The sequence below is a fragment of the Anopheles arabiensis genome, chromosome 2 (genome assembly GCF_016920715.1).
Source record: "Anopheles arabiensis isolate DONGOLA chromosome 2, AaraD3, whole genome shotgun sequence".
NCBI classification, from domain to species: domain Eukaryota; kingdom Metazoa; phylum Arthropoda; class Insecta; order Diptera; family Culicidae; genus Anopheles; species Anopheles arabiensis.
The window spans coordinates 57,995,526-58,023,186 of NC_053517.1; the positions used below are offsets into that span (position 1 = coordinate 57,995,526).

Sequence of the window (27,661 nt, forward strand, 5' to 3'; positions counted from 1 at the left end):
TCTCAACTTAATTTTTCATAATCGTTATATTATTAGGCCGCAAATACACGACGCGCGTTTCCGCGGGCGCGTTCAAACGCGTATAACAGTTCCGCAGAGATATCCAGCTGAGCATCTCTGCGTTTCCGCGGTAGCGCGTTCGAATGACATTTCATTTCTATGGCTGGATTGTTATACGCGTTTGAACGCGCCCGCGGAAACGCGCGTCGTGTATTTGCGGCCTAATACACTAAAATATTCACCCAAATTGATCTCCACCAAATATTGACCATGCAAAACGTAAACAATCCATCAATACATATACAAGCGGAAAACCATCTGTCAAAATCGGAGCCCAGGGGGGAATCGCCAATAGCGCTATAACTACACCTCATTATACATTCCACCTTGAATTAATCGCAATATTATACGAAAAAGCGTTTGACAGCACGTGCGATAAAATCGCATGCGTTGGAGCACAGACACGGGCTTTGTGCCGTGGCAACGCTGATCCGATGCGATTTTATCGGACGAGATTTAAATGGGATTTGACAGACAACGTTGAACGCGCGATTTCGTCGTACGACGGAATCGAAAAAAATTCATTCCGTCGGATCGGCGCAACAGATTATATCGGGCAATGTGATAATGCAGGTTAAGTAGGAACAATATGAAATTAGTTAAGTATAATGGTTGAACCATTCAAATCATTCAAATTTTCGCAATAAGATCCGAAATAGCGTATGACAGAAGCGTCCGATAAAATCGCATCGGATCAGCGTTGCCACCGCCCTTAATGATTTTTCCATGCCTTTCTTCTGTCAACAGACATCCAAGATGGCCAACCCGATTTTGGCTAATACTTCACCTCGTTTCTTAACAGTCCACTTTTATATGCTGTTGTGAACAATACGATTTGGAATCAGCAATCCGAAAAACATATTGCATCATAATTAAAATAACACTCAAGAAATACAGCCAAAACATGAATAAATATGTGCTTAGCGATCTCATTGGAGAAGGTTCATTTGGAAAAGTTTATAAAGCTGTTGAGAAAGCATCAGGCGACACAGTGGCTATCAAAATCATAAACAAGGTAAGTTCGTATGTGTCAACAATCGATCCATAATTTCAAAATAGAAAAAAGGTGCAGCAAATGCATTTCTACGACACGATTCCTTATCGAAAGTTCTCGGCTTAATTAACACATTAAACAATTTAGGACAGTTCGGCAAATCTTTCTCGAGTATTTTTCTCATCCGCTTGATGTTGCCAAGGGAATTCCGTTTAAGACACAGGTCGATGAATTCCTAAGAGCAAGGTGTATGAATATGCGAAGGTGAATTGCTGAACAGCCCTTACCCCCTGTTTACACATGCCAATCGTCAGCAGCGAACCCATCGAACTCCTTATAAAATTACAGTCCAAATAGACATACAGCGACAACGTCGCGCGCGACAAAAAGTAGCTCAATTTTGCAAACAGAGCTACTTGTCTCGCGCGACATTTTTGTTTCATCCGAAATAATCGAATTATCTACTTTGTTTACAAGCCAGATTAGTGCCAAACGCTAAAAATAGATTTGAACACATTTTAACCTATTTTTGTGTGTTATCGAATAAAAAAACAAGTTGGTTGACTGAGTCAAATGAGCTATTTTGATCTACACCGAGTCAAATTTTGAGCTATTTTTCGTCGCGCGCGCCGTTTTCGCTCTATGTCTATTTGAACGGTTACAGGCGGTCCCCGAGATAGACGGTTACCGGTTACAGCGTGAAATATACAACGAAATGACTTATTTGACAGGTGAAATATCTAGCAGCTTTTTGAACTGAAGTTTCAGTAATCCTTTCAGTAAAAATAATATTTAGGCCCGTGTCTGTGCTCCATCGGATGCGATTTTATCGAAAGGCCTGTCAAAATTTTATATGAGATTTGACAGAGAACGTCGGACGTGCGATTTCGTCGATTTTTGATTTGGTCGGACGCCGCATCCGATTTTATCCGTCAAACTAAATGTGTGGTGTTTTGTAGGAACAATCTCAACTTAATTTTTCATAATCGTTATATTATTAAAATCATCCTAATAATTGCAATATTATACGAAAAAGCGTTTGACAGCACGTGCGATAAAATCGCATGCGATGGAGCACAGACACTTGCTTTACTGAATCATTCAGTAATGTCCAGTGTTCACCAAAATGACAGCTCGTTTACTGAAATCCCAGTAAAGCCATTCTCATATTACTGATTTTTACGTACAGTTACGCGGTTTCTGCGTTCCCGACGAATCCGCGTAACTCGAATATCCGCGTATGTCGAATTTCACGTTTTTTGACTAAAATACTATTGATTACTCAGAGTTTTTTATTTAATTTAGTACTTTTATACACTTTATCATTTATTTGATATGATTCGTGCAAAAAATTGTAATATTTCTGGTTTTTAAGCGGTTTCAATTTGTTAGCATAAATGCAATTTATACCGAACTTGACGCAAATTGTACTGATTTGACATTTAATCTGTCAAATTTAGAAAACCGCGTATCTCCGAATCCGCGTATGTCGAGAACCGATTAACTCGGGAACAGACTGTAGTTGGTAGCGATTAAAAAATGACGAAATATTTCTTTTAAATTGAGTCGCTCAGTTCATATTGTTCATACATGTTTTGTGTTGTTTTATACAGTTTTTATACTGTATTTTGCCGCCGCAATTGTAGATGGTTCAGTAAGCGCTCACAGACACCACCCAATTTCAGCAAGCACAGTGGATTGTAGCAAACATTTTACACACCAACACGGCTGCCAATTGTTTTAAATTAATCCCGTAAGCCGAAATATCTCCTGAAATTTCACCAGGGTGCCTGTAAGCGCCTACAAAATCAATTTTTTGCACATCACGAGCAAGTGGTTACCGCATTGTTTTGTTTTGATGTTCTGACTCACAGGTCGATTTGACAAAATGAATTGCTACATTTTCAGTACAGGCGGTCCCCGAGATACACGGTACCTCTTATACGCGGATTCGGAGATACGCGGTTTTCTAAATTTGACAATTCTTTGAGCAAATTGTTCTGATTTGACACATCAATTGCAAATTGCCAAATAATTTCCATTTTGATCGAATGTTTAAAACTATTTCAAAAGGTTTAAAACTGTTATATTCAGTCAGAATCATATTAAATAATTCATAAAGTGACTAAAACCACCCCCTACTTGCAAAATTACACGAAAATTTGTGATAATATAGCTGAAAATCACGAGATTCGACTTACGCGGAAATTCGAGATACGCGGTATTTTGCGGGTGTTTTCGGTCCCCATTAACCGTGTATCTCGGGGACCGCCTGTAATTTGTTTTATTGATATCCAGTGAAACGACTAATTTGACACTTATTTTACTGATTTTCATTAATATGTGTATTACTGAAATGCATTCAGTAAATTGTTTTACTGAAAATCAGTAAAAAAAAGACATTTATGCTGAAAATCAGTAAAATATTCTATTACTGAACCGTTTCAGTAAAAAACTTTGCTGAAGCCGGATGAGAAAAATTTGTGTGTACAGGTGTCTCCCGAGATACGACTGTATTTGGGACCGAAAAAATGTCCCAAAGCAACGCGTAAGTCGAAAAAGTCGTATGTCGAATATCTATAAATATAAAGTTTATAACCGAAGTTGAAGAGTTGGAATTTATGATATTGTGTATTTTATTTAAAATAATGTTCGATAATAAAATAATTATATTTAAAAAACCGTACATAATATAGTTATTCAAGATAGGGTAGTTGTGAAATCTTTGGAAATGTATGTACAACGGTTATCAGCCCAGATATTCAAAAAAATACATAAATTTCTTGTCAATGACAACTTTTAACTGTCAAAATCAAAATCGTCGTATCTGCGAATCGTCGTAACTCGAGGGGGTCGTAACTCGGGGGACGCCTGTACTTGCGGCCCTCTGATAAAATGAGTTTGGCACCCCGCTGTGCAAAGCGACGGAAGAAATCATCATTTCTCATGCCATTTCTCATGACAAGGCATTTCTCATGCCTTCTTTTTCCCTCCAACTTCAAATTTGGAGCTACCGGCCCTGGCACCGACTCATACTCCTCGCATGAGCTCGCTGTGACAGGTATCGATTTGTAGGTGCGTCAGACCAAGGATAATGTATTTAGAAGATTGATTTTTATCGCTTTTGCTGGGCGACATCGTGGGAGACATCTGTCACTCTCTGCATACAAATTTCTTTACACCGTACCAGCTCTTCCTGATTTTTATACCGGAGCTTCCGGAACAGTAATGTCAAGCCGAGAAATGTCATTTTGCTCTGAACAACTTCACCTTGTCCAAGGACCCTAAAGATATCAGGTCAAGTTATAAGCCCGTTTTGACAGCTAGATGGGAAAAGAATCGACGAAGAAAACTGACAGTTAGTTTTCCGCTTTTGGCGAACGTTTCAAGTTCTCAAAGAAAAATTTCCATTTTAAATTACGCGCAGTGTTCTAATACACTAAAATATTCACCCAAATTGATCTCCACCAAATATTGACCATGCAAAACGTAAACAATCCATCAATACATATACAAGCGGAAAACCATCTGTCAAAATCGGAGCCCAGGGGGGGGGGGGGGATCGCCAAAACCGCTATAACTACACCTCATTATACATCCCCCTGTGCAAAGCGACGGAAGAAATCATTCCCTTTCGCGCATTTTCTCATGCTTTTTTCCCTCCTACGGCAAATTTGTCAAGCAGCGTTTCGAGCTACCCGTCCCTGGCACCGCCTCATACCCCTCGCCTGAGCGCGCTGTCGAAGGTTTGGATGTGTTGGTGCGTCAGACGGCCAATCGCTGTCAGTCGTCGTCCGTGCTTTTTCCCTCCATAGCGCTATCTCTTTCACGCGTATGGTCAATGCTCGCGAGCTGTTGTGGCGCTCAAAAAAACCGTTAACAAACATTGCGGCGATGAAGTTGCATTTTCACAAATCAAACCAAAAAAGCGCAATGAGTTCAATCGTTGCAATGTACAAATGACTAAGGAATCGCTAGTTCACGTTGGAGGGTTTGCTGTGCAACGCGCAGAACCCTAATTCCAAGTAGCGCACGCAAGACAGGTGGCCATGGCCGTGCATAGGAAAGCTTAAACCAAATTACATAAAGCTTAAGTTTATGTGACACTATGATTTTCCTTTTATATGTTGTAGATTGCACAGATATGCTAAGTCGTATGCGCATGGGTGTGAGTGTGCGTGTGTGTGCACAACTGTCGCCGAATGTGTTTTCTTCCGGAATGTTATGATCCATCGGTCAAAGAAAGGAAGGTGTTCATGACGGTGTTTTTTTATTGTGGAGCTGCATCCTTCCCCCTGCCTGCAGCGTATGCATCGGGCAGGATACAGTTTGGCAGTATGCAAGTTGCCCGCTGGATAGGAGCGGGCCCGCGACACCGCCATGATTCCGCACATCTGTATGCCCGTCGTGGGTTCTAACCGCGTATGAACCGTTCGCCGTAGCAAGAACTGACTATCCGGCTACGTGGTACTCAAGTCCTGAAAAGGCCGGCATGATCGCGTAGGCCATTACGCCAATAATAATAATAAGAAGAAGAGGAATAACATAGCGTAACAGCCCACACCCGGAGAAGAGATTGGATTATCTTTGTTGCTGCCGTGTTACCGCTGTGACGCGACAAATGCACGGAATGCAATCGACCAAAACATGAACCTACCGATCCGAACCCATTCCAAGGCAGTGCCGGTCGCACGGAGTCATGATACCGACTCGAAACCAACAAGCCACCAGATTCTGGACGGACATGTGCAGCACCATACGCGCACCGTAATAAACAAATCCAGAATCCTCTTTTGTATGGATTCAATTCAAAATGTTGTTTCCACTTGCATCCGCTAGCTGAATTGGAAAGAAATGTGCTACATATCAGACGCACGTTTGCTTCGATCGTTTGTCTTTTTAATACCCCCAACAGCAGAACCGGTCGCAAAGATGGTGGTGCCAATTAAATGGTTGTATTGTGTCGAAGGTAGCGGTAATCGATCGGGCGGCGTGCAGTGCGTTTTCTAAGAATGCATGGAGTGTGTAGACGCAGCCGGTGACAATGCACGCATTAGAATCAAACAGTTTTGGAGTTCCCGCACGCACACACACACACACGCGCACGCACGAACGCATGCACGCATGCACGAATGCACGTACGCGTGCACGCGAGCACGCACCCACGAAAGCGCGCAGGCGAGCACACACCCCCCATCAACCCCCACCCCCCTCCCGCATGATCGATTACGGCTACCTTATCGGAAGAAAGGCTGGTTCCTCACTCAAAGCACCGGGAGGGGAGGGGGATCGCGGCATGATAGAGTGGACGATCGCTTTCCCCGCGCAGTGTGTGTGTCCGTGTGTGTGTGTGTCGTGGCCAGAAAACTCGAGACAAATTCCGGCACATTGAAAAAAAAAATTTTTTTTTATTGCCACTATACACCGTGCTACATGATGTTTAGAAGGTCGTTGAAGCATCAAACCTGTTCAAATTAAAAAAATATTAGATTAGTGTTAGACGTTCTCGTACGCTTGTTTTAAATAGGCTTCTTCACCCTCAATTGGCAGGGGCATCGTATGGTCTCATCAGCAGCGGCACGAAATAAAATAAACCATCAATACACCGATAACACTTTAAATCCCAAAATGAACCAGCTTCTCCCGTATCGTCAAGGTCACACACAATAAATAAATGCTAACACTCACCAATAACAATACACAACCGCAATGTACATATATACCAACGCATACACACAATCAGCTGACGGCGAAAGGCACGGGCTGAAGCGCAAGTAAGGCAAGGCAGGGAGGGGAAAGGGAGTGAGAGGAAGAGGAGGAAGGAATGGGCGCCAATATTTTTTGAATTTTTCGGCCGTTTTTTTTGCTCCGCCGTCTGAAATAGTTCATCCATTCCTTCAGCAGATGGCGCTCGTTCCGCACCTAAAAACTGCAATAAATACGGTAGCCATCGTAGTTTCGGCTGAAGTCCAGCGCTGTTTTTTGCGTATTTTTTGACACAAAACGACGCAAAAAACTACGCAGAAAACTGCTCGAATCTGCGCAGCGGGATTCCACCTTGACCTTGTCTTTTTAAAACACCTTGCGTCAGACCATGGTGGAAAAATATCAGGTGGTGGAATCTAGTGCATTTTGACAACTCGTCATTTGACGTAAGGTCCCCAGGATTCAAAATTTGTTTACATTTATTTAATTGGTTCTTTTAATTTATCTTCTACATTTTTTCGATTAAGTATACTTTAAAAATATATTTTGGGCTTTGCGAGTTGTAATTTTACAATAAAACATCGAATGAAGTGAGTTACATTATGTGATTTCGCGAATTTATTATATAATTAATTGTGTTTCGATATGTTTGATGATTCAAACGAAGAAATCATTTATTTTTCCTATTTTCACATGTATTTCTCATTATCTACGAGATAAATGGACGAGTTTAGTGAGATTAGAACACTTATTTCTATGATTTTTGAAACAAATCATCAAATCTTTTGTTATAATATCTCATTTTTTCGATAGAATCAATAGACATACATAAATGCACTTAATATTCAAGCAACCTTTCTATTTGCGATATTTTGTGTGCGGAAACCATTGGTTAACGGTTTTAAAGTGACGTAAAGTCCCTCAACTATGGCGAACCCCCACCTGATCAAAGGCACTTTTCCACCACCTGATATTTTTAATCCACCTTGCGTCAGACGGCCAATCGCTGTTTTATTATTAAAAATATTAGGTGGTGGATAAGGGCCTTTGGGGGGTCGCTATAGTTGAGGGACTTTACGTCATTTTAGAACCGTTAAACATTGGTTTCCGCACACAAAGCTTAGCAAATAGAACAGAGTTCTTTGTTATTATGTGCATTTTTGTGTGTCTATTGATTTTATCGAAAAAATGAGATATATTTACAAAAGATTTCATGATTTGTTTATGCACAAAATTTAAAATCATGTGAGTATGAGCAAGGTGTTTGGATATTAGGAGGTGAAGTGCTTCAGAGCAAAATGCCATTTCACAACTTGACATAACAATACTGGGGGCTCCGGTATTAACCGTAGAGTTGCCAACCAGATTTACACACGTAAGTTGGCAACCGGCATACCCGGGTATTCCACACGTTTTGATGCAAAAAATTAACGATTTTCATAGGTAAACAATGCTTTCTATATTTTAATGGTGTAAGCAAGTAATGCCGACCATATATTCTCTTCTATTTCATTTATTCATTGAGTTTTTTTTCATTTTATTATAAAAATAACGGTCAAATTGAAATTTGGAATCGCTTGAATTTGACTCGAAAATAAGCAAAATACGAAAAGAGGAAGAATAGAAACGTCATTCTCCATACAAAATGTATGGAATACCCGGGTATGCTGGTTGCCAACTTACGTGGTAAAGTTAAAAAAAATCAAAATAAAATACTTACAGACTGTTAAAAAAATAAAAAAATAAAATTAAAATTTATGCACCAAAAAATCGGAAATTAAAAGTTAGGAGGCTACGGAAAATTTCAGGTCAATAAAAGTAATGGATCAAAAGTTATTTCAGTTTAAAGTTAAAAAAAATACCCGGGTATCCGGTTGCCAACTTAAAGGTTAAAATAGGAAAGGGCTGGAGGGGGGTATAGAAATTTGTATGCGATTTGACATAACAATACTCAATGATGGCGCCCGGCAAACGCGCTAATAATTCACCTTCTAAATAAACACACCTTGAGTATGAGTTCTAATCACACGTAAATTGTCCATCCGGCTCGTAGATAATAAGGAATCCCTACCCGGAAATTTGTGTTAAATGCCTTCTAATCGCCTTGTAATCGCCGGCGAATTGAAGGCGATCAGCAGTGCATTAAGCAGTAATTAAATGCCTTTGAAATACAGTAGAGCGTCGATTATCCGGGCAGATCGGGACCGGACGGTTGCCGGTTAATCGATTTGCACGGATAATGGTCCAAGAAATGTCAAACGCATATAAAACATATGAAATTCACCAGTTTTATTATTAATTCACCTAGAATCAATCGATTAATCGATAGTAGAATATTATTTTAATCAATAACTGTAGGTTTAACAACTGTTCATGAACAAAAATGAATTTCGAAAATACCCCTAGACACTACAGAGCTGCACAAGAAACTGGTTACCCAATTGATTATCGCTGCAAACTTTCGCCGTACGTATGAACAGCTGTCAGATTTATGCGCACGGTTAAGCCGCCCGCCGGTTAATCCGTCCCCGGATAATCGACGTTCTACTGTATGTCAATGAAAAATTTCGACTTCAATTTGAAATTTGAAATTGCAACTGTCAAAAGAAAACCTTACAAGTGTCTTCGGCAGCACTGTTGTAGTGTTCCCTGATATGAGCGTGAGATTCGATAGCACGATTTACGTGTTATGTTCTCTTGCGTTAAGCTCTGAGCTATTTCACTCTATTAAAAATGGTCTGCATTATTCGGTTGTTAAAGACCAACTCATTGAAAGGTGTCAATATATCAAACTCATTTCGATAACTCTAATAAAAGGAAAAAGGAGATACATGTAGCAGCCTACTGTGCAGTTCGCGTGGCTCGTACGCAGAGTACGAGCTGTCATCAAGAGAGCTGTCAGAGTTCCTTGGCGTGAACGACCAATCTGTTTGGCGCCCATTTTGAGAGCAGACCGATTTGGAAAAGTGGAAATAAAGAAAATTGAACTAAACGCTAAAGTGGTGACCCCGACGTGATCCGTCAATATTTTTCACAATTACGAACGAATACAAACAATGGAGAACGAGAACGCAGCTGTACCGTGTGCTCAGCATGTTTATGCTGGTGAAAGTGTAGCATCATCATCATAATCATTCGCGGCTGTTGCAGCAATTGCTACCCCGCGTCTTAACCCACCAGTTATGGCCGACACCAACATTGACGCATATTTTATGTCCCTTGAGTTTTGGTTTGCTGCATCTGAAATCACCGCCCAACATGACTCTCAACGGTACAATATCGTCATGGCTCAGGTTCTCCCGCAGAAACATGGTGAACTTCGCACAATTGTCGAAAATACTCCAACTAGTAGAAAATACGCATATATCAAATCAAAGCTGACGGTACATTTTGCTGACAGCCAGCAGCGGCGTTTGCATCGTGTGTTGTCTGAAATGCCCCTTGGAGATTTAAAGCCTAGCCATCTTTTTAACGAGATGAAGATGAAGCGAGTTGCCGGCGATTCTCTAGGGGACACCTTGCTGCTAGACTTATGGGCAGCTCGACTTCCTGCTCACGCCCAAGCAGCAGTAATCGCTTCGCGTGGTGATGCCGCTGACAAGACGACTATAGCTGATGCTATTAAGAATCTATGAATGACTTTCCAAGTCATTTCAGAAGCACTTGCGATTTTTATAAAACGTTTCCACTTTGCACTTTTTGTCCGTGTTTGGGGTTTCATTCATCACTTTTTTTTTTTTTGCACATCCGAAGATTACAGCTTAAAATTCACGGTCGCCATGTTATATGTATATGTACCACAGTACAGCAATTAGCAGAAGATTTAAAATCACGCTGTGAGGAACAGGTAGAACCAAGCAAAGTAATAGCTAACATGAAATCATTAAAAACTAAGGATACACAAACACTTTGCAAAGAGATAGAAGAGCTTACAGAAAAATTGAAGGTTCTCTACCTACAAAAACAAATTCCAACCGAAGTAGCAAACGAATTCGCAATTCGAGAAGGAATTAATTCATTAATAGATAAAGTGTCAAATCGAGATGCTAAAACTGCTCTCACCATTGGAAAATTTACAACTATAAAAGAAGCCACTAAAGTAGTAGACGAATGCGAATCTAGGCAAGACAAAGCTCAAGTACTTGCTTACCAGGGTTCATATAACAATAATAGATTCAATAATTATAGACAACAGAACAGGAATTATCAGTATAATAACCGTCGTAACTCAAACCAATCATACAGAAGCAATGACAATCACAAAAACAACAACAATTTCAATGACCGCAATCATAACAACGATGGCTACAACAGCAATCAAAGAAATAGTAACCGCAGTGGCAATAATAGATACAACCAAAATCAAAGATACAATAATTATGGCTATCAGAACAGGCCAAATAGAAATCCTAGGGCCATAACGAACCGACAAACAGGGCAACAATCCAGAAACGTATATCATACTACAGCTCAAGTACAGGAAAATGAAAATAATTTTTTAGACCAAAAGGAATCAACTCAGACTCTAGACCAATATACTCGCTAGATTTGAATGGAGTTGATTACATAAAAATAAAATTGAGTTTTAAAACATCTATATTATTAGTCGACACAGGAGCATCAGTATCATTATTCTAATCTATGAGCTTGCGAAATATTAGCTCTATCGGTCAGGAAACAACTACAACTGCTCTCAATGTAACATCGAGTGACCAACAGATTCAGGATCTTAAATTGGCAATCGACGCATTATCGAAACGACTCGACAAGATCCATCCTAATAACCCCCAAGGTCAATCCCGTTCTCGCGCACGTAGTACGGATGCTGATCGCGCTAGAGACACATCAAATGGGCCATGCTGGTATCATCGTACTTACGGAAGTAATGCTAGAGTATGTCGCGCACCTTGCTCTGTAGGTAATTGGCCTTCTTCCAGCCAGCAATGACGCCACTCTGCTGATGCTGTGGAGGAAAATGGCGAACTTTCCTCGGCAGCCACAATCTGTCGACTGAAAATTGCAGATTGTTCTACTAATATGCAATTTCTTATCGATACTGGAGCGGATGTTTCCGTCGTTCCAAAAGGATTAAAATCAGCCAGAGTAAAGCCTTCGTCCATCCAATTGTTCGCCGCTAATGGAACTGCTATTGAAGTATACGGTGAAGTGTTACTGAAAGTAAACCTCGGCCTTCGTCGTGAATTTGTGTGGTCGTTTCTCATTGCTGATGTCTCAACGGGTATCATCGGAGCAGATTTTTTACGGAAGTTTGATCTTCTTATTGACTTAAAATGTGGCCGCCTCATAGACAACACTACCAATTTAGAGTCACGTGGTTTTCTTACCAGAGATATTGACATTTCGGTGAAAACTTTTTCCGCGGCGTCGCCTTTTGTAGATTTACTAACTGAATTTCCTCAAATAACACACCTCGCTCCTATGGGTACAACAACGAAGTCTTCCGTTATGCATAGAATTGAAACGACTGGCCAGCCTGTATATGCTAGACCTCGAAGACTCACCAGAAAAAATCGAAGCAGCCCGTAACGAATTCGAACTTTTGATGAAATTGGGAATATGTCGTCCATCAAGCAGCAATTGGGCTAGCCCTCTCCACATGGTCAAGAAAGCAGATGGAACATGGCGACCATGTGGAGACTATCGTGCTCTTAATGCTCAAACTGTTCCGGACCGATATCCGTTGCCATATCTCCAGGATTTTACATCAATGTTACAAGGTAAATGCATATTTTCTAAAATTGATCTCCAAAAAGCATTTCATCAAGTTCCTATACATCCGGATGATATTCCGAAAACAGCTATTACGACGCCGTTCGGAATGTACGAATTTTTATTCATGACGTTCGGTTTGCGTATCGCGGCTCAAACCTTTCAGCGATTGATACATGAAGTTGTGCGTGGCTTACAGTTTGTGTTCCCTTATGTCGACGACCTTTTTTGTAGCGTCCAATTCTCCAGATGAACATAAACAACATCTGAGACAGTTGTTTGAGAGACTAAATGAACACAATCTGACCATTAATGTAGCTAATTGTGAATTTGGTCGCGATAAGCTCAATTTTTTGGGTCATGCTGTATCTGCTGAAGGAATTCGCCCATTACCTGATCGTGTACCATGCAAATCTTTAACCTTCCGTCGACAGTAAAGGAACTTAAACGATTCCTGGCAATAATCAATTTTTATCGAAGGTTTATTCCTCATGCAATTGAAGCTCAAGTTCCATTATTGAACATGATCCCGGGAAATAAACGAAACGACTGCTCTCCTTTGTCCTGGACTGACAACACTCTTGCAGCTTTCGATCAATGTAAACAACAACTCGCACAAGCCACCTTATTATCTCATCCTGCTAAATCTGCTGAGCTTTCTCTTTGGGTTGATGCCTCAGACATTGCCGCTGGTGCTGTATTACATCAAATTGTGGAGGGAAACGTTCAACCCCTGGGATTCTTTTCCAAAAAAATTGATAAAGCGCAGCTGCGGTATAGTACTTACGATCGAGAATTATCAGCAATATATTTGGCAGTGCGTCACTTTAAGTATATGCTGGAAGGGCGCAGCTGTCATATTTACACTGATCATAAACCCATTATATATGCATTTCGCCAAAAACTCGACAAAGTTTCTGATCGGCAAGCCCGTCAACTAGATTTCATAGGCCAAATAACTACAGACATGCGCCACATAAATGGTACAGAAAATATCGTCGCCGATCTGCTGTCTCGCATATCAGCTATACACACATTGCCTTCGATGGATTTTGTTGCGCTGGCAAATGATCAAAAAAATGACGAGGAACTCCGCCAGATATTGCAAGGTACAACTGAATCGTCGCTGCAATTAAAATTAATTGAGATTCCAGGCAGCAACACACAATTATATTGTGATTGCTCTACTAATCGTATCCGGCCGTATGTCACACCATCATTTCGAAATATTGCGCTGCGAGCGATACATAATTTATCGCATCCTGGGACACGAAGCACAGCCGAATCGATGACCGAAGGATTCGTTTGGCCAAATATTCGAAAAGATAGCATTGCCTTTGCGAGAAGTTGTATACAATGCCAATGTTCAAAAATATCAAGGCATACTCAATCACCATTATCCCAATACCCTTCTCCAGACGATCGATTTTCCCATATTAACATCGACATAGTCGGTCCTTTTCCAATCAGCAGAGGAAATAGGTACTGCTTGACTATAATCGATAGATTTACTCGATGGCCAGAGGCTTTACCTATTCCGGACATGACTGCTGCTACAATAGCTGATGCTCTAGTTTCGGGATGGATTGCGCGTTTTGGCGTACCCAAATATATTACTTCTGATCAAGGTAGACAATTTGAGTCATCACTCTTCTTGGAATTCAACCGTCTGTTAGGTTCAACTCACCTGCGTACAACTGCATACCATCCTCAAAGCAATGGAATCATCGAAAGATTCCATAGAACATTTAAAGCAGCTCTTCTCTGCCACGATAATGAACAGTGATACTACTTGGCTTAAGAACATACAAAGAAGATATTAAAGCATCACCAGCTGAGATGGTTTATGGTACCACACTTCGTATCCCCTCTGAATTTTTCAACGATATTGGCGAAACAACAAATGAAGCTGAGTTTGTAGCTAATTTACGAAATGCCATTCGATCATTACGCCCCAGACAAACATCATGGCATGGTTCTCAGAACATTTTTATTCCCACCGAACTAAAATCATGTAAATTCGTCTTTATTCGCAATGATTCCATACGACCAACACTTTCACCACCGTACGAAGGGCCTTATGAGGTTATGGATCGAACAGAAAAAATCTTCAAGGTCAACGTGAAAGGTCGTACAGTATCTATATCAATAGACCGCCTCAAACCAGCCCACATCCTACAAGAATCTTCTGCAAGTATTCCTGCTCCACCTACCAGTTCTTCTGAGTTACCACCGACTAGGACCACTCGTTCAGGCCGAAGAGTGGTGTTTCCTACCCATCTTCAACAGTACGTATCCTAGTCTCGAAGGGGAGTAATGTAGCAGCCCACTGTGCAGTTCGCGTGGCTCGTACGCAGAGTACGAGCTGTCATCAAGAGAGCTGTCAGAGTTCCTTGGCGTGAACGACCAATCTGTTTGGCGCCCATTTTGAGAGCAGACCAATTTGGAAAAGTGGAAATAAAGAAAATCGAACTAAACGCTAAATACATATTTCTCCCATTCTGGTAATGAACGGTGAACATAGTGTAATTATTATGTTTTTTAAAAAGGTATCATTTTAGTTTTGCTTCACATAAATTTTGTTTATGTTAATTAAAGTAAGAAAACATCAATTTAAAAAGAAAAAAAAAACACAGAAAAAAGATTATAAAAATCAGGTTTTGAATACACGCTTTCTCGGTTCGGAACCAAAAGTGTTGTCACTGCTCTATTTGGAAGTTACATTAATAAAGGTGCAAATTCAGTATATAAACAAGCTAAGATGGCGGCAAGCTATCTGTTCTCCTTGAATCAAAAAGTTGAAAGATTTCGAAAAGAACCCGTTACAGCCGTGAAAGTTTCGGTTGAAATCTTAATTCGCCTTCTAAGGCGACTAAAGCTTTAAATGCCTTCTGAATGCCTTCAAAGCCGTTTAATGCTGGTAGGGATCAATGTGAAAATTGAAAAAAATAATGTTTTCTTAATTTTTATCTCCAAAAATGTCGAAAACACAATGAATTATAGAATACATTCACTGAATAAAACAAAATAACACACTTTAATCCATGTTCTAATGTTTAATAAGAACTCGCAAAGTCAAAAAAATATTTTTAAAGAATATTTAATCGAAAAAATGGGGTATATAAATTATCTGAACAAATTTAATAAATGTAAACAAAGTTTAAATCCTTAAATCCAGAACCCTAATTTGCATTAACCTTTAAGTTGGCCACCGGATACCCGGGTATTTTTTTAACTTTAAACTGAAATCACTTTTGATTCATTGCTATTATTGACCTGAAATTTTCCGTAGCAACTTTTAATTTCTGATTTTTTACTGCATAAATTTTAATTTTAAACAGTCTGTAAGTATTTTATTTTGATTTATTTTAAACTTTATCACTTAAGTTGGCAACCAGCATACCTGGGTATTCCACAAGGTGTGTTTATTAAGAAGGTGAATTACACCTGTTCTCACTTTCCTCTGAATCTTTATCCGGTTGCTATGGATCGCAATCCATGAGATTGGATCGCAATCAACTACGTCTGAATCGTTTGCAGCTACGTTTGGATCGTTTTCAGCAACGTTTGGATCGCTCTCAGCTACCTTTGGATTTTACGGTAGCTCGCGCAAATTTCGTTTTAGCGCACCGTTTATTTAGTGACCATTCGGCGTACATCACGATTCTCCTCATAACAGAACAATACGAAATTGTTGCTTTTCAAATCGCCTATGTTTGAACCCAATTAAGAATATGTGTTAAAAACTAATTTTTAAGCTATGAACAACATTTGACAGATTTGTCTGCTTTTACGCATCAGAACAGATTTCCTCCATTCTAAAGATGGAATATCCGACTATACCTCGAAACCCTGAACAAGACTGAATGACCACGTAGGTCGTTACGCTAAAAAAAAGAAGATTGTGCTGGTTTGTTTGGAAAACTTGGCCTAATAATCAAAAACGTATGAATAGTGATGTAAGCTTCGTATAAAATACGATAAGATTTTACAATTGAATGCATTAATTGTTTAGTTCTTTCCTTAGTCACCAAATAAACTTTGCGCCGCAACGAGATTTACGCGAGCTACCGCTAAATCCAAAGGTAGCTGAGAGCGATCCAAACGTTGCTGAAAACGATCCAAACGTAGCTGCAAACGATTCAGACGTACAGTGGAGCGCCGTTTATCCGGGCTTCTCGGGACTTGACCTCGCACGGATAAGCGAATAACACGGATAATGAGTCAAATGATATATTTTATCTCCAATTCCTGATTAGTTTTTGGAAAATTATCTTATTTTTTGATAAAAATAACCCAGTTTTAATTAACTTCATGCTTTTTCCACAAGAATATTTGAAATTTGCCTTGAATTATAGGGTCTTTTGTTATGACAATATGCTCTTTTAACCGCTTTTTCAAATATCCTCCTCATAACGAAATGTCACCATTGTATAGAACTGTCATTTCTCAACAGCACGGATAAACGGACAGCCGGATAAAAGGTACCCGGATAAACGGCGCTCCACTGTAGTTGATTGCGATCCAATCTCATGGATTGCGATCAGAGTGGCCAGATTATTTTTGCGGTTTTCGGTAGGCGCATCAAAATTTTATCGGTAGTTTTCGGTAGGAGTTTAAGATTATTTCGGTAGTTTTCGGTAGGCTTTGGAAGTGTTGAGCGGGGGGGGGGGGTTGTCGTAGATGGAAGCTAATCTGTCCCATGAGGAACAGCACGAGAAAATAACATCTTTCATTTATTTACAGGAGATAGTTTAGATTTGGTTCACAGCGCCCGCGCAAAGCGACGGAAGAAATCAAGGCGTTCAGAGAATTTTATCATGCCTCCCGCTGCGCAAATTTGAGCAGTTTTCTGCGTAGTTTTTTGCGTCGTTTTGTGTCAAAAAATACGCAAAAAATTACGCTAGACTTCAGCCAAAACTACGATAGCCAGCGTATTTATTGCAGTTTTTAGGTGCGGAACGAGCGCCATCTGTTGAAGGAATGGATGAACTATTTCAGACGGTGGAGCAAAAAAACGGCCGAAAAATTCAAAAATATTGGCGCCCATTCCTTCCTCCTCCTCTTCCTCTAACTCCCTTCCCCTCCCTGCCTTGCCTTATACTTGCGCTTCAGCCCGTGCCTTTCGCCGTCAGCTGATTGTGTGTATGCGTTGGTGTATATGTACATTGCGGTTGTGTATTGTAATTGGTGGGTATTAGCATTTATTTATTCGTGTGTGACCTTGACGATGCGGGAGAAGCTGGTTCATTTTGGGATTTAAAGTGTTATCGGTGTATTGATGGTTTATTTTATTTCATGCCGCTGCAGATGAGGCCATTTAATGCCCGTGCCAATCGAGGGTGAAGAAGCCAATTTCAAATAAGCGTACGAGAACGTCTAACACTGATCTAATTTTTTTTTGAAATCTGAACATGTTTGATGCTTCAACGACCTTCTAAACATCATGTAGCACGGTGTATAGTGGCAATAAAAAATATATGTTTTTCAATGTGCCGGAATTTGTCTCGAGTTTTCTGGCCACGACACACACACACAGCGCGGGGAAAGTGATCGTCCACTCTATCATGCCGCGATTCCCCTCCCCTCCCGGTGCTTTGGATGAGGATGCGCTACAAGTTAAGCCAGCAATTCTACCGATAAGGTAGCGGAAATCGATCGTGCGTGTACGCGCGTTCGGGGGTGCTAGTGATGGGTAAATTCAACAAAAATCCGGAATCGCTTCCGAATGACTCCGCCAAAATTGGAAGCGGTTCCGGAAGGTAGGTGCAAAACTCCGACCTCGGAGCCGTCTGGAGCCGTCCGGAGCCGTTCGGAGCCGTCCGGAGCCGTCCGGAGCCGCTAGTCGGCAGTCGGAGCCGTCCGGAGCCGTTGGAGCCGTCGGAGCCGTCCGGAGCCGTCGGAGCTGTCCGGAGCCGTCGGAGCCGTCTGGAGCCGTCGGAGCCGTCCGGAGCCGTCCGGAGCCGCTAGTCGGCAGCCGGAGCCGTCCGGAGCCGGCGGAGCCGTCGGAGCCGTTGGAGCCGTTGGAGCCGTCCGGAGCCGTCGGAGCCGTCGGAGCCGTCGGAGTAGTTGTAATAGTCGGAAGCATTCTGAAGCGCATTAATTTCTCGATATTTAATTTTTAATTTTTAATTTTTTGTTTTATTAATTGCTCGGCCACGTTGGGTTACAGCAATAGTGCTTACTGACTATAGTATACAATTATTCACGAAGGAGTTGGAAGGAGTTTATGGTACGGAAAAGGAGCGAAGACGGGATCGGTAGACAGGATAGGATATGTTGAAATCGAACAGATCAGATTAGAAAATCAGAAAGATCAATTAGAAAATCAGAAGATCAGAAAATTAGTGATAATTTTATTGTAAAAAACAGCTTACGAGTAAAAAAAGAGTCTTCTTCATTTATTGATATGAAGTTTGTTTGTGTTTTTTTTTTTTTTCAAAAATAAAGCCAAAAATAATTGTTTGCTCCCTATATATATAGGAAAAAAATGAATCAAATTAGGAGGTCAAGGAGCAATAGAACTATGACGGGAGGTGGGTTTGATAAAATACGAAACAACGTAACGTAATTATGGCAGTTTTGCACGGTTGTTTACATCGACTAACGTGTATGGTTTAGGCCGCACTTGTTTTTTACCGAATAACATGATGGCACATGGACAAGACAAAGAATATAACTATCAATCATCCGTCCATCTTTTATGAAAATAAAGATCAATAATAGTTTGATTCATAATTTTTCCCTAGATATACGGAGCAAACAATTGTTTTTGATTTTATTGTTTAAAAAAAATACAAAAAAACTTCAGAGCAATAAATGAAGAAGACTATTTTTTACTCGTAAGCTGTTTTTTAAATGAAATCATCGCTGATATCGGGAAATTAAAGCGCTTCAGAAGACTTCCGACTATTACAACGACTCCTACGGCTCGAACTGGCTCCGTCGGCTTCGACGGCACCGACGACCCCAACGTCTCCAACCGGTTCCGTTGGCTCCATCGACTACGACGGCTCTGTCGGCTCCAACGACTACGACGGTTCCGACCGGCTCCGGACGGCTCCGTCGGCTCCGTCGGCTCCGGACGGCTCCAACCGGCTCCGTCGGCTCCAACTGCTACGACGGCTCCGACCGGCTCCAGCTGCCGACTAGCGGCTCCGACGGCTAAAACGGCTCCGACGGCTCCGAACGGCTCCGACGGCTCCAACGATTCCGGACAGCTCCAACGGCTCCGACGGCTCCGGACGGCTCCGACAGCTCCGACGGCTCCAGCTGCCGACTAGCGGCTCCGGACGGCTCCGGACGGCTCCAACGGTTCCGGACGGCTCCGGACGGCTCCGACGGCTCCGGACGGCTCCGACGGCTCCGGGCGGAATCGACGATTTGAATTTTTCGGAATCGGAGCCGGAGTAGCAATGCTCGGAAGCGATTCCGAGCCGTGGGTGCGATTCTGGTTACCCATCACTAGTACATGCGTGCGTGCGCGTGTGTGTGTGCGTGCGGGAACCCCAAAACTGTTTGATTCTGATGCGTGCATTGTCACCGGCTGCGTCTACACACTCCATGCATTCTCAGAAAACGCACTGTACGCCGCCCGGTCGATTACCGCTACCTAGGAGACAATACAACCATTTAATTGGCACCACCATCTTTGCGACCGGTTCTGCTGTTGGGGGTATTAAAAAGACAAACGAACGAAGCAAACGTGCATGTGATATGTTACACATTTCTTTCCAATTCCGCTAGCGGACGCAAGTGGAAACAAAACTTGAATTGAATTCATACAAAAGAGAATTCTGGTTTGGTTTATTACGGTGCGCGTATGATACTGCACCTGTCCGTCCAGAATCTGGTGGCTTGTTGGTTTTGAGTCGGTATAATGACGCCGTGCGACCGGCACTGCCTTGGAATGGGTTCGGATCGGTAGGTTCATGTTTTGGTCGAGTGCATTCCGTGCATTTGTCGCGTCACAGCGGTAGCCCGGCAGCAACAAAGTCAGGACAAACTCTTACCCGGGTGTGGACTGCTATGCTAAGTTCTTTTTATTATTATTGGCGTAATAGCCAACGCGATCATGCCGGCCTTTTCAGGACTTGAGTACCACGTAGCCGGAGCCGGTGACTAACCCCTTGCTACGGCGGATGGTTCATACGCGATTAGAACCCACGACGGGCATGCAGATGTGCGGAATGATGGCGGTGCCGGGGGCCCGCTCCTATCCAGCGGGTAACTTGCCTACTGCCACACTGTCTCCTGCCCGATGCATGCGCTGCATGCAGGGGGAAGGATGCACCTCCACGATAAAAAACACCGTCATGAACCAGCGGTGGATCTAACGGTAGGCGGACTAGGCGGTCACCGATGATCTCTAGTCTTTGATATGCCGTATGTCTACAAGTATTAGCGACAAAGGCCCCCGGAAAGATGATCGTAGGGATCCCATGACCATCCCCCTCCCTCCCCGCTGGCAATTTAACACTTTAAGCGCCGTGTCATATAAATTCGCATGACGGTTTTGCTCACCGTTCAGCTTTGCATTTGACGCTCAGTGATTCTCTTGAGAACGAATGGGGTAGGAAAGAGAGAACGAGAACGACATGTGCTACGCCGCTTATCGCAATGAAACAAAAGAGTGATAACAATCGCACGAGAAACTGTCGCTCTCATCGCTCTCTTGCCATACGCTACGTGCTCACTCAAAAACTGTGACGTCAGGCTGGCGGTCAAAGTGTTAAGTATACTGTTAAATCTTCCAACAGCTGTGTGCCAGTACCCCCTGCTCCCGGTCATGCGCAGCGGGAAAGGAAAGGTACGAATATGGAGATGGAAGGGAAGAAAGGGAGGGAAGGAGGGAAGGAGGGAAGGAGGGAAGGAGGGAAAGAGGGAAGGAGGGAAGGAGGGAAGGAGGGAAGGAGGGAAGGAGGGAAGGAGGGAAGGAGGGAATGAGGGAAGGAGGGAAGGAGGGAAGGAGGGAAGGAGGGAAGGAGGGAAGGAGGGAAGGAGGGAAGGAGGGAAGGAGGGAAGGAGGGAAGGAGGGAAGGAGGGAAGGAGGGAAGGAGGAAAGGAGGGAAGGAGGGAAGGAGGGAAGGAGGGAAGGAGGGAAGGAGGGAAGGAGGGAAGGAGGGAAGGAGGGAAGGAGGGAAGGAGGGAAGGAGGGAGGGAGGGAAGGAGGGAAGAAGGGAAGCAGCGGCACGAAATAAAATAAACCATCAATAACCGATAACACTTTAAATCCCAAAATGAACCAGCTTCTCCCGCATCGTCAAGGTCACACACGAATAAATAAATGCAAACACAACCGCAATATACACCAACGCATACACACAATCAGCTGACGGCGAAAGGCACGGGCTGAAGCGCAAGGCAGGGAGGGGAAGGGAGTTAGAGGAAGAGGAGGAGGAAGGAATATTTTTGAATTTTTCGGCCGTTTTTTGCTCCACCGTCTGATATAGTTCATCCATTCCTTCAACAGATGGCGCTCTTTCCGCACCTAAAAACTGCAATAAATACGCTGGCTATCGTAGTTTTGGCTGAAGTCTAGCGTAATTTTTTGCGTATTTTTTGACACAAACCCGCTGCGCAGATTCGAGCAGTTTTCTGCGTAGTTTTTTGCGTCGTTTTGTGTCAAAAAATACGCAAAAAACAGCGCTGGACTTCAGCCGAAACTACGATGGCTACCGTATTTATTGCAGTTTTTAGGTGCGGAACGAGCGCCATCTGCTGAAGGAATGGATGAACTATTTCAGACGGCGGAGCAAAAAACGGCCGAAAAATTCAAAAATATTGGCGCCCATTCCTTCCTCCTCTTCCTCTCACTCCCTTTCCCCTCCCTGCCTTGCCTTACTTGCGCTTCAGCCCGTGCCTTTCGCCGTCAGCTGATTGTGTGTATGCGTTGGTATATATGTACATTGCGGTTGTGTATTGTTATTGGTGAGTGTTAGCATTTATTTATTGTGTGTGACCTTGACGATACGGGAGAAGCTGGTTCATTTTGGGATTTAAAGTGTTATCGGTGTATTGATGGTTTATTTTATTTCGTGCCGCTGCTGATGAGACCATACGATGCCCCTGCCAATTGAGGGTGAAGAAGCCTATTTAAAACAAGCGTACGAGAACGTCTAACACTAATCTAATATTTTTTAATTTGAACAGGTTTGATGCTTCAACGACCTTCTAAGCATCATGTAGCACGGTGTATAGTGGCAATAAAAAATATTATTTTTTCAATGTGCCGGAATTTGTCTCGAGTTTTCTGGCCACGACACACACACACACGGACACACACACTGCGCGGGGAAAGCGATCGTCCACTCTATCATGCCGCGATCCCCCTCCCCTCCCGGTGCTTTGAGTGAGGAACCAGCCTTTCTTCCGATAAGGTAGCCGTAATCGATCATGCGGGAGGGGGGTGGGGGTTGATGGGGGGTGTGTGCTCGCCTGCGCGCTTTCGTGGGTGCGTGCTCGCGTGCACGCGTACGTGCATTCGTGCATGCGTGCATGCGTTCGTGCGTGCGCGTGTGTGTGTGTGTGTGCGTGCGGGAACTCCAAAACTGTTTGATTCTAATGCGTGCATTGTCACCGGCTGCGTCTACACACTCCATGCATTCTTAGAAAACGCACTGCACGCCGCCCGATCGATTACCGCTACCTTCGACACAATACAACCATTTAATTGGCACCACCATCTTTGCGACCGGTTCTGCTGTTGGGGGTATTAAAAAGACAAACGATCGAAGCAAACGTGCGTCTGATATGTAGCACATTTCTTTCCAATTCAGCTAGCGGATGCAAGTGGAAACAACATTTTGAATTGAATCCATACAAAAGAGGATTCTGGATTTGTTTATTACGGTGCGCGTATGGTGCTGCACATGTCCGTCCAGAATCTGGTGGCTTGTTGGTTTTGAGTCGGTATAATGACGCCGTGCGACCGGCACTGCCTTGGAATGGGTTCGGATCGGTAGGTTCATGTTTTGGTCGATTGCATTCCGTGCATTTGTCGCGTCACAGCGGTAACACGGCAGCAACAAAGATAATCCAATCTCTTCTCCGGGTGTGGGCTGTTACGCTATGTTATTCCTCTTCTTCTTATTATTATTATTGGCGTAATGGCCTACGCGATCATGCCGGCCTTTTCAGGACTTGAGTACCACGTAGCCGGATAGTCAGTTCTTGCTACGGCGAACGGTTCATACGCGGTTAGAACCCACGACGGGCATACAGATGTGCGGAATCATGGCGGTGTCGCGGGCCCGCTCCTATCCAGCGGGCAACTTGCATACTGCCAAACTGTATCCTGCCCGATGCATACGCTGCAGGCAGGGGGAAGGATGCAGCTCCACAATAAAAAACACCGTCATGAACACCTTCCTTTCTTTGACCGATGGATCATAACATTCCGGAAGAAAACACATTCGGCGACAGTTGTGCACACACACGCACACTCACACCCATGCGCATACGACTTAGCATATCTGTGCAATCTACAACATATAAAAGGAAAATCATAGTGTCACATAAACTTAAGCTTTATGTAATTTGGTTTAAGCTTTCCTATGCACGGCCATGGCCACCTGTCTTGCGTGCGCTACTTGGAATTAGGGTTCTGCGCGTTGCACAGCAAACCCTCCAACGTGAACTAGCGATTCCTTAGTCATTTGTACATTGCAACGATTGAACTCATTGCGCTTTTTTGGTTTGATTTGTGAAAATGCAACTTCATCGCCGCAATGTTTGTTAACGGTTTTTTTGAGCGCCACAACAGCTCGCGAGCATTGACCATACGCGTGAAAGAGATAGCGCTATGGAGGGAAAAAGCACGGACGACGACTGACAGCGATTGGCCGTCTGACGCACCAACACATCCAAACCTTCGACAGCGCGCTCAGGCGAGGGGTATGAGGCGGTGCCAGGGACGGGTAGCTCGAAACGCTGCTTGACAAATTTGCCGTAGGAGGGAAAAAGAAAGCATGAGAAAATGCGCGAAAGGGAATGATTTCTTCCGTCGCTTTGCACAGGGGGTAAAAAACTACGCAGAATACTGCTCGAATTTGCGCAGCGGGCGGTCACATGAGGCCTTTCTGAAGTGTTGGTCGGAAAATTGTACTAGGGAATTTAACCCAACAAATGATTGGGACGCTCTAGCAGCAATCGAACGTGATACCGAACATGAAAAATATATGGGGTTTTACATGTTCGATATGATAACCCACAAATCGAACATGTGAACCCAAGTGCCACAAATCTACTAAACGACCACTAAACGCCTTCTAAACGACTCAAGCTCTCTACCTAAACGGAATATAGAAAGATTTCGTTTAGCAGACGGCAAACGACTCATGCATTCTAAAAATAGCAAAAAAGCTGGTGGCGCTCTCTGTTGGTGGGATACACCAACCAGTTGAGCCTTCATCGCTTGGAGGAGAGCTTTCTCATTTCCTCTGTACCGTTGTATGGTTTCGCATTGAAGTTATGCATCGCTAGAACTGGAACGGCGATACGATTGTTTAAATACTAAACTCCAACGGAAATCACCAGCACTGAAAAGCAAGTGAGATTACAGTAATGGTCGTTGGTGTTGATACCCACGTATCTGACCACACGACCATTCATGTAGATTTTTGCTCAGAAAGTTATAAGGCTATATAGGTCATGATAAGATGAAACTTGTCGAAACACATTGCAAGAAAAGGATAGCAAATAATGATGAGTTGTAATACGCCATCTATTGATCAAACCAATCAAGCTGTGGAGCCTTCATTTTTTTTCTATGGATATTCAATTTTCCAGTCGTTTAAGCTTAATCTATGGCGCTTGGGCTGGTTCTGGTTGCTAGTAATTTCCATATAGAGTTTAATACATTAAGTGATTTGGGAAATGGTAATATGATTTTTTGGTCAGTATTACGAAAAAATCTGTGATTTTCGGTAGGATAAATGAAAAATCGGTAGTTTTAGGGGGCTCATCTGTGAATCGGTAGGCATATCAAAAATCGGTAGGAATACAGATAAATCGGTATTTTTGGTCACTATGATTGCGATCCATAGCAACCGGATAAAGATTCAGAGGAAAGTGAGAACAGGTGTATTAGCGCATGAATGTCAAATCGCATACAATTTTCTATACCACCCCCCCCCCCGCCCTCCACGATTTTAATACCGGAGCCCCCAGTATTGTTATGTCAAGTCGTGAAATTTGCTGTCAATTTGCTCTGAAGCACTTCACCTCCTGGTACCCATACACCTTGGGTATTCCATACATTTTGTATGGAGAATGATGTTTCTTTTCGTCCTTTTTTCGTGTTGTGCTTATTTACGAGTCAAATTCAAGCGATTCTAAATTTCAATTTGACCGTGATTTTTACAGGGTGTTCGAGATAAATTTGACAGTTTCTGAGGGAATAGGAAAGGAATTTTTATCAAATTTATGTTAAATATTAAAAAACCATTTTTTTCTACAAAGTTTAGCTTACCATGTTTGCCGCATTTTTTATTCGAAGTACCCCCCCTCCACGCCGCTTCCGGAACCGCGTGCAAGCCAGGGCAACCATGTCTCTGGGGATGGCCGCAAACACGGCCTTTATTCTGGCCACCAGCAGGGTAGGGTATTGCAGGACGCCCTGTTGGTGTCCCGCTCAACTGTGCCCCACACAAAGTAATCCATAGGATTAAGGTCAGGGAAGCAGGGTGGCCAAACGTCGGTGCTGGTGTATCGGTGGAAATTGGCAGTGAGCCATTGGCGTGTTTTTACGGCCATATGGCATGGTGCAGCAACCATCACAACACACGTTACGCGCTTGTACAATTCGGACGAGTTCCACATATTAACGGAGCTAGACATTTTTTACACTTGGTCGTACAACTTTTAGCAATCGAATGACATATCAATCATTTCGATACGTCAACTCAACCCTGAGATATAAACCCAAAGGCAAGGTGTCAAATTTATTTCGGACACCCTGTATAATAAAATGAAAAAAACATAATGAATAAATGAAATAGAAGAGAATATATGGTCGGCATTACTTGCTTACACATACACATACACACACACACACACACACACACACACACACACACACACACACACACACACACACACACACACACACACACACACACACACACACACACACACACACACACACACACACACACACACACACACACACACACACACACACACACACACACACACACACACACACACACACACACATACACACATACACACACACACACACACACACACACACACACACACACACATTCACACATTCACATGCATCAACGCTTACGATTAAGATTTACTGCTAACAGTAGGTCACATCTAACTACATAAACAGAACATAAATAAGGAAAACGCGCCACAGATAAACAATTAAACTTCCGTAAAACCCAGGCATAAATAGGAAAACGTTCGCTGCATCCACAATGCACGGATAGTTGATAAAACACAGGCACGCTAGGTATAATTTAAGAAACACCTGTAAAAAAACCCAAACCCGGAAAACCAAACGAAAGCTCACATTTGACAAACATCTGGTTACCAAATGTGTCACAACTTTCACACCATATTTGTTATAAATAAAGCTCGAACTGATGGAGAAGTCAGTTCACCTTCCATAGACACGTAGATCACTCGTGTTCTGGTGCATCTCACCAATTTGCAGATTCCGCCGAAGGCTCTGCTCAATTTGATAATCATTTTTGGTTATCAGCTGTTCAGTCAGTTGACCGATCAGCATTACCCTCATCGAAATAAAGTGCACGTTTGCACTAGTTCCACCCAACTTCTCCCACGGTGTCCGATTCCGCCTCGGTCATCAACTCGACGCGCAAGGTCGATCCAGTCCGCGATTCCGCCGACGTAAGCAAGTGCTTCTTTTCGAACTTAGCGTAAGTGTGAACGAGTTGACGTAACCAATACGCGACGAATGTGTATACATTTTGGTGTCGCGTTCCGTACGATCCCCTTCCTCGTTCCACACCCTTTCACTGCGCTCCGCGCATTGACTCACCGAAACGGTTTGAGAAGCGCGGCCTTCTTCTTCTTGTGAGAGGGGATATATCCTCCTATGTTGTTCAAACGCTTGTTTGAAACAGCATATTCAGAGGCTTACTCTCTCTGTAAAGACTTCGACTATCTAGAAGCGCGGCCGAACTTACCACA

The 27,661-nt window shown here is 42.9% G+C and overlaps 1 protein-coding gene across 2 annotated transcripts in view; it reads left to right on the forward strand.

Moving 5' to 3' along the window:
* Positions 1-788: 788 nt before the first annotated feature.
* The window catches only part of LOC120894611 (serine/threonine-protein kinase fused), a 30,543-nt gene continuing 3,670 nt past the window's right edge, over positions 789-27,661 (forward strand). Inside the window, exon 1 of one of the 2 annotated variants that reach the window (XM_040297322.1) lies at positions 789-1,075. In XM_040297322.1, coding sequence (XP_040153256.1) covers positions 965-1,075 — 111 coding nt within the window. In that variant the 5' untranslated portion in view covers positions 789-964. The remainder of the gene's footprint in view (positions 1,076-27,661) is intronic. The other variant, XM_040297321.1, reaches the window with a different exon arrangement.